The sequence below is a fragment of the Thalia democratica genome, chromosome 4 (genome assembly GCF_965202585.1).
Source record: "Thalia democratica chromosome 4, ktThaDemo2.hap1.1, whole genome shotgun sequence".
Taxonomy (NCBI): Eukaryota; Metazoa; Chordata; class Thaliacea; order Salpida; family Salpidae; genus Thalia; species Thalia democratica.
The window spans coordinates 17,529,457-17,543,911 of NC_139168.1; the positions used below are offsets into that span (position 1 = coordinate 17,529,457).

General features: G+C 24.2%; 1 protein-coding gene across 1 annotated transcript; it reads right to left on the reverse strand.

The window, feature by feature from the left end:
• Positions 1-564: 564 nt before the first annotated feature.
• Positions 565-13,057, reverse strand: LOC145834250 (eukaryotic translation initiation factor 2 subunit 2-like). Its single transcript, XM_082941627.1, has 9 exons — positions 12,989-13,057; positions 12,181-12,252; positions 9,774-9,787; positions 7,880-7,973; positions 7,077-7,123; positions 3,477-3,625; positions 2,240-2,296; positions 1,648-1,733; positions 565-1,142 (listed from the first exon to the last, which is right to left on the reverse strand). The coding sequence occupies exons 1-9, from the start codon at positions 13,023-13,025 to the stop codon at positions 967-969; spliced, it is 732 nt and encodes a 243-aa protein (XP_082797753.1). The 5' UTR covers positions 13,026-13,057; the 3' UTR covers positions 565-966.
• Between the last annotated feature and the right edge of the window lie 1,398 nt (positions 13,058-14,455).

The following is a 14,455-nucleotide window of genomic DNA, read 5'->3' on the forward strand; positions in this document are numbered from 1 at the left end:
TAAACAGCTTTATCAGCAGAATACTTGTATCAGCAGCATGTAAAACTTGTACCAAATATTAAATACACACGTGAAGTCATATAGATTTTAATATATTTCAAAAATTTAATCAGACCCTGAAAAAAGATGAATGGCAAAAGCAAAATCTTAAGAAAATAAAATTTGCAAAATACAGTTTTAGTGATGATAAACTTTCTTACTAAGAGCATGTTTTAATCAAGTTTGCTGACCTTATTTTCCAAAAACTTTTTTTTTTCCTGACTTCTGTCATTAATTTTCGTTTTTTCCTGACTGTGGCAACTTTGTATTTTTCTTATTGTGTTTTGTACTTACGTCCTATTTATTTTCTTCGTGCGCTTTGTTTAAGTGGATTTTGATGCCTGAGTCCAACATTTATACAATAAACCACATAAGCAAATGAAATAAGAAAACTATTGTAAAATACTTGCATATAATTAAATTTAAATAAATTATAAATAAAAAAATAAATATAAAATAATAAAAAAATTTTTTTAAATATATATAACTGATACAACAAACAAGCTAGTTATTTAATTTATTTTCATTGTGAGACAGCAAATATTTAATATTAGTTTCAACAAAAAAATAAATAAAGAGTTTCTAAACACCTTTACCTATAAGAAACATTGACAAAAACATATAAAATATCAAAAATACTTAACGAAAATGCGTAAAGTTCTTAATAAATTATATTTGTGTTTATAATTGTTTATGTTAATTAATTAACAAGAAAAATGTTAGGACTGAGCCTGTTTTAAAGTTAAAATGAATTATTATAATTTAAATATTTATAAAAGGTGTAAAATACTTCCATAAAGTGTCTTAATCCAAAAATTATTATAATTATAAAAATATTATTTATTTTCAGGTAATAAGTAGAACAGGGGCGCTGGTAACGCAATTAAAACATTTTGCGCATTTTAACAACTTTCACTCTGGGGTATTCTACGCCTGCTTAGCGCGCTGCCTAGCCCGCTTGTTGGTGACAGCTTGGAATCCGGTCTTAATGGAGGCAACGGAGCATGACGACTGGCACACGTTACACCTGAGGAAGTACAACCTCTCGCGTTTTTCAAGCGTCGTGTCGGTGGCTCTGCACGTGTGGCAAGTCACATACTCCTCTGTTGGAGAAAAGAAAGTTAAATTATTTACTAAAAATTGTTTAATTAAATTGGTAAATTGTTTGATACTAAGTAAGAAATTAAAAATAAAATATATAATTTTCTTCTAGAAAGGCTTTTAATTATTAATTAGCATTCGTTTTTAATTAGTGTTCCACTCGTCTGTTTGAAAAAGTTTATATTGATAAAAATTATATGTAGTATGGTTCTTTCCACCAATGAACGCATTACTTTTTCCAGATTTTTAAAATCTCATGTAATATAAGTGCATCCATTAGTAGAGGGTTTTAAATGATTTTTTTTTATGGCATGTTACATAATTCTCTCTTAGAAAAAGAGTTTTAGGTAATTTTTAATAATAACTGTAAAAATAAAGGTATAGTTTACCAATTTCCTCATAATAAGTGCTCTTTTTTAGAAGATTTTGAAAATCTCCTAGAAAAAGAGTGTTTTCATTGGCAGGAGGCCAAAACATTAACAAATCATAATTTTATTTAAAACTAACTAATGTATCTTCGCAGGACGGTTTCCAATTGTTTCTGTTGGAATCTACCCTTGATAATAAGCTGATTGGTACCGTCAACACTCCCACTGTGATTTATTATTAATTAATATATATTTTTTTTTTTTGGATAATAAACTTGTATAATCGGGATTACCGGTTTATGTATTATATTATTTATTTACTAATAACTATTATTTATACATCATATAATTATATCAATGATAAGCTAATATTATTAACACCACCGCTGTATGTAAATAATTTTTTATTCATTATTATTTTATATTGATAATAGGCTGATTTGTACCATCTGTAAAAATAATTATTGAACTGGTCTGTAACATCATATTAACTTTTCTTTTTATTTATTATTACTAACAGTACAATGTTGTGTTCTATGTGTTCAACAACTATGACTATTACCTTACATTTAATAAAAAAATCAAATAAATAAGACTTTAATAATTTTATAAAATACTATTTTTTAAGCAAAATGTACTGCTTGTTTAAGTAAGAAATCATTTTAGTCAACAAATAGAAATTACACAGCAAACTTATTATGATTTTTATATAAATTAATATTTCAACTGACCTAGTACCCAGTTCAGCAAAAAGAAATTGAATGACGTGCTTTGGCTGACGATTAATCCTGTAAAGTTTTTTAAATTATTTAAATAACACATTTTATTAATTGATAAGATACTGTGTCATATATAGTAATAACTTACTCAGTTAAATAGTTACTTTTTAAAATGATCAAGTTTTTTTTTTTAATTTGTGAAATAAATAATCAAAATACTATCTTTTTTTTTGAGAAATACATGAATTAATTATCTATGTTTTGTTTTATGTCGTTCAAAATATATTTTCTACGTACAACTGAATTAACTGAAGCAAATTTAATCTGAAAAAATTATTTTAATATGAAATTTAATTTTTTCAACAAGGTTACTGTTCCAGTTTTTAAAGAAACTTTCGTTTTGAATTTTATTTAAAATATTTACAACTGTTTAGTGAACTATTTTAAATATTAACAATAGGTAAGATATTTATCTGATATATTTCAATATTTGAATTGGAAACTATGTCAAAAAGAGAAACATTTTAAGTAAATATATTTGTTATACTTCATACTCACTAATGTAGTTACATATATGTTACTTAAATAACATCAAACTGAATTGTGTAAACAAATAAAAACCAACAGAATAAGAAAAATTAATTGATGAATTATTGAAACTATTATGCTAACATTTTTTATACATAAAAAATAGTTATAAGGTATAATTTTAATATATATTTAAGAAGTACAATTATTCAAAACTGGAGAAAAACTGACTGATAAAATTAAGGACTGGTGTCTTTTCTTTATTATTTAATACAAGTAACTATACATATAAAATATACTTTATTATCAACAAGGTTCATTTAAATATACTTCTAAAACTTGATACTAATAAAAAAGTTTAAAAAAACGAACTGTGAGACTATTATTAAAAAATTGGAAAAACTGTCATTAAAATACTTGTTTTGTATGAATAAAATATATATAGATTATTAATCAAATTTTTAACAAATATATTTTTTTTAACTGGGAGACTATTGTTAAGAAACTGACAAATTTAGTATTATAACTTTATTTATGTCAATAAAACATATAAATTTATAATCTATTGTTTAATAATTATAATATTTAAAAAAACAATAACATGAGAAACAATTGGTGAGAATTGACGAAACTATTATTACGAGATTAACTGTATAAATAAAATAAACATACGTTTTAAAAATTTTTTATTCAATCATTTTAATTAATAAAAACAACGAACTGTGACACTATTGTTGAGAAGTTGACGAACGAAGTTTTCTTGGTTCCCACTCTCGCGCACTGCGGTGGACTTATCACAAACTTCTTCTTCTCACCATTGACCATCTCCGGGTTGGCCCTCCTCATAGTGTTGAACACCCTCTCAAGTAGCTGTTCGGGGGATTTTGTTTAGTTTCGCGCGTATTTTTTATACTTTGAGCAGTTTAAAGCTATTTGCTGATTGAAGTTTTATTTTTAGTATTTTGAAAAAAATATATATTATATACAACGCGTCCATTTAAATGAAATACAAAACAATGTATTGTAAGTAACAACATTCAAATTATAGTTATTATAAATAATAGTTCATGTATGCCCATTTTTTATTTTATTATTATTTAGTTAGCAGATTGCAATTTTTACTGCACAATCTTTCACAACTTAAATCTCTAAGCTTGATTTATATAGTTTTTAGCCTCTATTTAGTAATTTAAATTAATTACTCTTCTTTGGCTTAAATTGTGTTTAAGTCGATAATAAAGAAAACTTATTTTGTTTGCTAAAGCTCAGATATGGTAACTTAAAAGATTTGCCTTAAGTTTGTTTATTTTAATCTTAGCTGAGATTTTATTTTAATACTACTACTTTAATTAGGCTTTCATAGGTCTTATTTTGTACATTTTTTAATTTTCAGATGAATGCAGCTTTTTAATGATTATGTATTTGTTACTTATACTTCTTTACTTTAAAGCTTTACTTTATTTTGTGTTAGGGAGCTATACTTTTGCAATTTGTTTGATAACTTCGTGTTTACCTTATTACAAGGTTGCCAAAGGTTTTTAAGAAGTTTCTTCCAGGTTTTCTTAATTTCTTCAAGTTTTTCAAAATTACAAGTTTTTGGGTCTATTTTTAGCATACAATTACGTTTAAGGTAAAAAACTGCCCTAATTAGTTTAACAAAACTGAAAAGATATTGTCAAGCTAATTGAAATGTTTATAATACAAAAAATAATCAATAATAATTTCTTATATCTTTTTACAGATTTTTTGTGTGGTATTAAAATTCCTTTACTTTACATGTAAAAATTGTTTAAAATTCCAGAATTTTCTAGGATTCCAGGTTTTTTGGAAACCCTGTTATTAATTATATATATGCATAAAGACAACTTGCCGAAAAGCTAAAAATTATTCATACTTTAATAAGTTAACAGCAAAAAATATTCAAACTTGTTATGAGTTTTAAAAATACTAATTTTAACATTTATACAAAATAATCTAACACATGGTTGCCACTGATCAAGCTGAGAAAAATTTCCTGACTTTTCCTGACTTTTTACCAAAATTTTCCTGACTTTTCTAAATCAAACTCTTAAATTAAACTTATTCTAAAATACATAATTTAACTTTTGAAACTTTATAAAGCTTTCAATCTAATTTTAATACAGGCTAAAAACAACAGTTTTTTGTTAAATTCTATTATCAAACTTCCAGTACATCACTTAAACCATCTGTGTAAGATTGATGTTAGTAATAAACAGCTCTATCAGCAAAATACTTGTATTATTACCTTATAGACACAGCTTATCTAGAAAAAAAACACAGTTTTTTAGCATTTCCTAGCATAAATGTATCTAGATAAACAAACTACATATAAGGAACTTTTACAATTAAAACCTTTTACTAATAACGAACTTTCACAACTAAAATCTAAAAACAACAACAAATTTTTACAGTTGAAACCTTAAAACAATAAAGAAAACATTTTTTTTTAATTTCCTAGCATAAATGTATCTGAACAAACGAAATGACGTATAAGGAACTTTTACAATTAAAACCTTAAATTAATAAGGAACTTTCACAACTCAAACCTTAAAACAATAACAAACTTATACAGTTAAAACATTAAAACAATAAAGAACTTAATCAAGAACTGTTTTTTTAAATGTATGTACTAAAATTTATTTTCTCCGTTTTTTTATTAGCACTTCAACCTCTTAATCTAATAAAGATATGGTTTCCTTTATCTGGTCTGCATTCCACTTCAGTCTACACATCAACTTGTTACATTAGATACTAAACTAGCAGCTTAGTTATAAAGAACTCAATTATTTACTTAAACAAAAAACACTTTGATTCTAAAACTATGCTAGATAAACGTTTGTGTATATATCACAGTTTCACTATGGATGTGTCCTTGCTACAGATCATCACTACTAAAAAGCTTACAAAATCTGCTTATTCAAGTAGGGTACTTGTTCAATATGTTAATAGAAAATTTTTGCAGTTTTAAAAAGGATACTTTACTAATTTATACCAGATGAAGGCATAAGAATTAAAATTAAATATTTTTGTAAATTTCTAGGAAAATTTAGGAATTTTTTTCTGACTTTAAAGGACTTTTAACTAATTTTTACCATTTGAAGGCAAAGAAATTTTGTAAATTTAAACTGACAAAATCTGACTTTTTCTTAAATTTTATCAAATTTCCTGACTTTTCCTGACTATTTTTCAAAGCACCCCATTTTTTCCTGACTTTTCCTGACTTTCGTCATTTTTTTAAATTTTTCCTGACTTTTCCTGACCGAGTGGCAACCCTGCTAACATTAAGATTATAAAAGTAACAACCATACAATAAAAAATTACACGGTAGTCCGAAAAGAAAAAAAAATGATGTTATTGATTTTTTACAAACAGCAATAGTAGAAAATAAATTGTTAACTTTAAACAAATTACTGTGTCTTTGTAAAAATGTATAAATACAAATTGTTATAATTCTAGATTGCGGCTTATATATGGTAGTTTTATTTATTGAATTATTTATTTTTATTTATTTGTATTTTTACTTATTATCTATTGGTTCATTGCATTACTGTGCTTTTTAATTCATTGCAATATTATCATTTAATTTATTCTCTATGCACAATTACGCATAGCCGATCCCGGCTGATAGCAGGCCTTTTAATATTATGGTAGTACTACTTTCAATTCTTTTAGAATCAAATCAAAAAGATCTCAGTAAATACAAACTTTTTTTTTCTGTAAATACGGGTAATAACAAAATTCAAATTTAAAGACAAACAAATTTATAGAATTTAACAATTTTGAGCATTAAAATGAATAAATTATTTCCGAAAGTTCAATATATGTCAAACATCTAAACAAATAGTTATTTAACATATAAATTTAAAAAACTGCTTTCAAAAGCAACAGTTCAGAGCAATATTTTTATAACAACCCTCATCGTTATAATTTAATACTAGATGAACTTAATTTTATTAGACAGTGTTTTAAAATTTGGCTACAAAGAATAGAAATTTGTAATAATAAATAAAGCTATTTATGAAAATTGTGTGATGTTATGTGATATATTTTTGTTAATAAAGGTAGTAGACAAAAAAACTTTATGTAAAAACAAATAAATATTACTAGAAATATACACAAAGATCTTTTAAAATATTAAGAACTAAAATGTATAAATTGGTTTAGAAAGTTTACACAATATTTAAAAAATCTACAAAAAAATCAGATTATAAACAGAAAATTTCAAAGCAAATAAATCAATAACAATCCTCATAATTATCAATAAAATAAACAATAATATCAATAAATAAATTATTATTACCTGATCATAAGTATAGTCCGGTTCATCATTCTTGATTTCCACATCATCTGTAAAAAAATATTATTTATTAAAATACTAATTGAATAAAGAACCAATGTTAATCATAAAAATTATAAAAAAAAATTTGACCATATAGTTTTATGTAAGATATAGAGCTTTTTTCTTCGAGTTTGCTAAAACAATTCCTTTGTTTCATAACTAAGTATTTTAAAATTCACTTCTAAAATTTAAAAGATATTCCAAGAAAAATCATTGACTCCAAAATAGTAATATTCAGGTATTAACATAATTTACATTTTATGAAAGTATAGATTTTTTATTTAATTTTGGAGACTTAGTTTTTTTTTTTTTTTTAATTTTATAAGCACCAATTTCCAGTCAACTTTGTAAAAGAATTAAAAATATACTTTTAGTATTTTCCAGTAGAAAAATTATTAAAAAAATATATATTGTAAAAATACTCGACCCTTTAACATAATAACTTCAATAACCTGATTTATTTTCTTATGACAAATAAAATATTTTGAATCTGTTTAATTCTTAAAAAGTATCAGGTGGCTGAAAACAAAAAAAAACAATAACATAAAAATAAAACCAAACTAAGATTGACCAAGAATTTGGTAAACTTTGTAAGTTTTAAGTTTACCTGATTAAAAAAAAATCTTACATAATTCATCAATTGTTTTATTAACAAACAAACACGAAAATAAACTTACTTATTTTGATCTACTTCAAAATGAAAAACTTTTAAAAACCATATTAACTACAATTTTTTTTTTATAAAATAAATAGTTTTTACTAACTCTGATCAACTTCTGGCAAATCTGCTTCTTCAACCTTCACCTTCCTCGACTTCTTCTTTTTCTTTTTCAAGTTCAAAACAAGATCTTCGTCTTGCTACAAATTATTCAACATTATACTTAAATTCAATGTTATACATTAGGGTTTCCCAAAGTGTACAATTAAGGGTAATAACTAGCAAGGGTGTAAAAGTAAATAGGTAACTAACTGGAAAAGGGTTCATTTCTAATAATAAGGTGTGGTTACTTTTTATACTTGGTCAAGTAATTAATATGAAAAATAGTTTAGGAAGTGTTTCGTAATAGATTAGTATTTTGAGTTTTTAAATTATTTAATTACTGTCAAACTAGAAAGTATTACTTTTAAGTGTCTTTTAAAATATTTTTTACTTGTTGCTTTAGCATAAAAATATAATGGTGCATCATCTTTTTGGAAAAGTAAACGTTTATGTTTTGATTTGTATTTTAGAGCTGATCTTCATTTTTGAGATTAAAATATAACACTCATTTTGAATTATGATAGTTTAAAAAGTATAAAAAATGATTTAACATTTTTTTATAATTCATACACCTTTGATTACAAGTTATTTTTAAATACTCTAAAGCTATAATACTCTTTATTTTAATGAAATATTTTAGAGTTAAAAAAAATTACTTCAACTAAATATAAACTATAATTTAAGTTTATTCTACCAAAACTTTTAGTTTATTAATTATTAATGGCAAAAACTCAAAATAATTGTTGAGATATAGCCGGTCAAAGTTGGAAGCAACAATAGATTCCTTATGGGAGGCGCAAACTAAAACGGCAAATATCTAGAAATCACTAAAAATCTATACCTCTAATCTAAGAAGATAGATTTTTAGTGAAATAGTTAATTTTTGCCGTTTTAGTTTGCGCCTCCCATAAGGAACCTATTGTTACATCCAACTTTGACCGGCTATATCTCAAATATTATTTTAAATTTGCAAAATCTGTAAATAGCAACTTGTAGCTTAGTAAAAAACTATATAAAATAAGATCAAATTACAATTAAAGTGTTTTACCCCCCCCCTATGCCCTTAAAATAAAATACAAACTAGTTCATGACTTTTCTTATTCCATCAGCTTATGTTAACTTTTTTAATTTTTTTTATTGAAAAATTGCGGTTCCTTCCTTAAAAATTAAATATAAAATGATTGATAAAGACATTTTACACTTAAAAACATGGTGGTCACTACTTTTGGAAACTTCTTCCAGGTTTTATAAAATTGAAGTGGCCTTGTCCCATGTTTAAAACTTAAACATAAAAAAGTGTGTTTAATTGTTTTAAATTATTTAAAAACACTGCATAGTTGGCTGGCAAGTTGCCATTGACTCTTAATTGGTGACAAAAAAATCAGACCGAGTTGGACAGAATTAGATTTAGTGCTTTCTACACTGCTTTTGTTTTTTGTTTCTGTTTTTCAAAAAGTTTTTTGTTTCTGTTATTTAGGATTTAAGTGAGTAGAAGTAAATTTTTGTTTTAACTAAATTTATAAGTACTTAAATGTATAATTCAACCTCACAATAAAATTTTTAATAAATTACACAAAAATAACTAAAACATTTACATTACGTTCTGCTTAATCTTTTACACTACATTGTGTGTAATTTAGTCTTTGTATAAGATAACTATTCATTTATACAACTTAGAAGTTATAATTCATACTAGGATTTATATTACAGTATCCTTTAAATCACTTATTCATTAAATTTAATTAATTAGTTGGGCAAAGGTAAAACTGTTAATTAAATCAAATAAAAAAGATAACATTATTCTCATTATGTTTTGATTTATAATTAAGAAATACTTTTTTTAATTTTTAGACTTCTTATTTCAAAAAAAAAATTGATTTAAACTGAAGAAAACATACCTTTTCCTCTCCATCTGTAAAAAAATAAATTTTGTTAAATTTAATTTCAATAGTGTTCAAGTTATTTATAAGAACTTTTATTGTAGTCATTATATAATATTATATGATATTTTTTGATTTTTTATTTATGTTTTTTGTTTTATTATTTTTAGTTAGTATAGTTTATTTCTTGTTTTTTTAAATAAAAACTGTAATTTTTGAGATAATTAATTTTTCAAAATTTACATCATCGTGTAATAAATTTGTTAAAAAAAAATAGGTAAACAAATAGTAGTGAAAAACTGTATTAAAAATTATGATCAAAATAACTAGTAGTAAGCTTTTTAATTATAAAATCAAATACAAACCAGGGTTGTCACTTGTTTTTTTAAAAAAATTTTCAGGTTTTCCAAACTTCTTCCAGGTTTTTAAAAGTAAATATTTTTGGGTCTATTTTTAGTTTAAAGTTAATTTCTATTCAAGAAACTGTATTAAATAGTATAAAAATATTGAAAAGAATCTGTAAAGTTACTTTAAATGTGTTATTTAATAAAGAAAATTTTTGATGATGACTAAAAATCTTATTTATATGATAGATTTTTTGTGTCAAATCAAAATTTTACAACTGAAAATAATAAAATTATTAAAAATTCCAGGTTTTTTTCAAAATTTCTCAAATTTTAGGTTTTTCCAGTTATTTTAGCCTAAATTGTCAAATTCGAGGTTTTTCCAGGTTTTCAGGTAAAGTGGCAACCCTGACCAACATAAATCTATATATTAAAGTTGATCACATGAAATTTAACTGGACTTACACTATTTAGACATAAAATCTAGGAAGAAATATGCTTTTTATAAGACAATACAAATAACTAATTAAACAACAGAATAAAAAAAAATTGCATGCACATAATAGACAAGTTTAAGTATAAAACTTTGTAATTACAGTAACCTCTCGCATCTTTACGCACTCGTGAGGTTACGCACTCTCGTTTAGTTACGCATTTTAGAATTCTAAAAAATTCAAAAAATAAAAAATTTAGTTTTTTTTAGTATTGCACAAGTTAGGTTTGTTGTATATTTTTAATTTAAATATGTTGTTAAATGCTATCTTACCTCTCTATATCTTTAGACTTAGTAAACTTATGTTCCTTGACTAATTGATAAACATTTAGATTAATTATGTTAGCAATAAGAGATTAAATAAAAATTCTGAAAAAATATGACTGTGTAAAATAATGAAAGTATAATGAAATTATGAAAGTTAAAAACACAAAAGAATAATACAGCATTCTAGCACTATATACGAATAAAGCAAAACAAATTTTAATATAGACACCACACCATTTTTTAATTGTAATCAAATGCTTTATTATAAATTAAATTTGCTATGTAGAAAAAATATGAATGTTAAGTATCAAAAAAGTGACAATTAAATATAAATAGAGATAAAATCTACTTATTATTTTAGATATATTTTTATCCTATTTTTTAGTATGTGTATAGTTTTATCTTTTGTTTTTATACTTAGGAATAAAGTAAACAAATTGTTAAAAGTGGGAAAGTTCCCAGTCTGCTTTTAACTAGAAACAATATAAAAAAACAGCCATTATTGTAAGTATATTTTGTACCTCTCGTATCTTTACGATCTCTCGCATCTTTACGCACTTTTTCTGTGGACACAATTTGCGTAAATAAGCGAGAGGTTACTGTAATACAAATTCTGTGAGTTAGCAAATCAGTTTTTATTTAATACACATGGTTATTTAATAAAGTGATAGTTTTAATAAATTATTTTTAAGAATAAAAAACTTTAACTAAATATAGACAAACCCAAAGGTGAAAGAAATACTGGAAAAACATATAACTTTTTTTTCTAAGCTTTATTTGAAACTGTACTTGGTGTTTACAAAATACTTAAGAATAAAAGACAACTGTTTAAGTAAATTAAAAATATAAAGTAATATTTTTATGTTGTTCCTTCTTGTTAAGACAGTGGACAAAAAGATGAGGATAATTTGGTTTCTATTTAGTAAAATTCTTTTATAAACTGTAATTTACAACAATAAACATAAGTAAAATTGGAAAACCAAGAGAGTTCTTAGTTTTTCTTTCAGTTTACACTATTATCTAAAAATAACTACACTTAATAGTTACTAATCATTATTGAGCAGATTATATAAAATTGGAAATTATTAAGTAAAACAATCAAATATATGAAATGCAGATTAATTTTCAAAAATGGTACATAATAGTTCAAAAAGAAATTGATGAAGTAATCTAGCAGCAAGGTATTTTTGAAATTTTTTATTCCATTTAAGAAAAACATGTTATCATCTAAGACACAACATACCTCAAAGACTTGTACTTATAACCATGCACATGTCAATTATAAAAGCCAATAAAAATAACAATTCAACAATAAACTTACTGTCAAGATCGAGTTTTGCCTTTTTCTTTTTTTTCTTCTTTTTAAGACCAAGGTCTAATTCAACATCCTCAGCTGTAGGAAAATCAAAAGTTTTTTTGTAAAATACTTACCTTTCATAAAACTGTTAAAACTGACTAAAATGTTTAAAAATAATAATAACAGATTAGAATAGGTTTAAAAAGATTCAAAATAAAGTTTTTGACAGTCAACTTAAGTATATACATAACTTAAATGTTGTAAAACTTAAATGCTCAAAATATATACCAATGTTAAAACTAAGTTCTAATATGTGTGCTGTGTTTATTTATTTCTACTTAAAAACAGTAGAGATAACATTTATCTAAATTTTAGTCATGTAAAATACAATTTAACTTATATGGTGGACAATTAAAGTAAAATTTATAAGCTACGATTTTATAACAGTACTTTATAAGTCTAAAATATTTAAAATAAATGAGTCTGTAAATTTTGTAAAAAAAAATCAGAGGTCACAAATTATAAGATCCTTAGATAAGGTTTAAGTTTTGTAAGACTTTCTTATTTCTAAGTTTATCAAAATATGGTCAGTAGCTAATTATTAACTTTGTGAATATAATAAATAGTTGTCAGGTGAAAAACTTAACTTCAAATAGCAAAAAAATCATCTATCTACAGTACCTAATCAAAATTACCTCATAAGCTTACTAAAAACTTTATTTCAAAACATATGTATACATTTGGGTGCTATAAAAAATGACATTATTGAGTTTTCAGCTCAAGATACTACAATAATACTAAACTAACAACTTAAAAAAATCAAATTACTAACCTGGGACTTGTGGTGCAATGTTTTCTTCATCAGCCATTTTGATTTTTTTATTAGGAACTTTATAAAAACTTAACTGTAAAATTTTTAGAGTTAATAAATGTTTGGTATCACTTTTGCTAAGGTTTATCATTTGTTTACTAAGTTTATTTGAGACTTTTTAAATTACTACAGAAAAAGCTAAGTGTACAAACTTTAAGTCTATAAGGTTTTGTAACAAGTTTATTTGTTCATTTTTATTAAGAAATCAAATAAAAGTGAAAAATACTTTAAAACTATTTAAAATTAAAGAAAATTAAGGGCATAGGGGGTCCACTTTAATTTTAACAAGTTGATCTTATTTTATTGAGTTTTATCTGAACTATCACAAATTTTTCACAGCTTAAAGAATTATAAGTATTTTTTTAGAAATAAGTGATCTAAGTCAGTGACCTTAATAGGTTCCTAATGGAAGGTGCAAACCACAAGTACAAATAAAGACTATATTTCATTAAAAATCTATTTCCTTATTAAATTCTAACCAATTTCCTTAAATTTTCACAGAAGGTAAATTATTAAATTTGAAAAAGTTATAATTGGGGAATTTTTTTTATTTTTTTTCTATTTATTTTGTTTCTTTTTATCTTCAATTTATATTTCCCAATTTTTTTAAAACTACAACAGTCAAAGTCTTGTAAATTATAAAAGAAACATTTCCTGATATAATGTAAGGTCTCCAGCTCAAAAAAGAAGAAGAAAATAGATCTTTAGTGTTATTTTTGATTTCCAAGAAAACTGACCTCAAAAAATTTGTATTCCATACCTTTGTATCAGAATTTTTACAAAAACTACAACATCTCAAAAGCAAAATATAATTTTTTACATCTGTAAAAACTTGCTTGTAGTTTGTACTTTAAGCTTTCATATAAAAGTCAATGTTAATTTTAGTAAAAAAATATCCTAAGAAGCTACAGTTTTGCAAAAAAAAAACTTGTAAGCCAGAGCTTTTCAAAATAAATTTAAACAAGCCAAAGTAAATAAATTTCAAGTTGTTAAAGATAGCTAAATATAATATTGTACCTCTGTAAAAAAAACTCTATTTATCTAAGTCATGAATTGATATAAGAATTAAGTAAATTAAAGACTAAACAAATCTTTAGCCACATTGTCAATGGAGACAAAACAATAACACTAAATCCCAAGCTTACAAAACCAAAACTAAGCCATCTCTGCCCACACCCAGTCAAATCACCATCAATCAGCCCAAAAATAGATAACAAAAAAAAGCAGTACTGAAAATTAATCTTAGTTGTTAATACAAAGGAAATTAAGTTTGACTTCTTCTGGTTGATTTTTAAGTAAGACTATTTTTAGTCCAAATTGAAAAGCTCCAAGGTAACTTTGATCTTTTAGGTTTCTTGGAATTTTCTCCCATACTTTACATCCAAGGTAGGATAAGGTTTTAGAACCATAAAGACTATTTACTCCAGG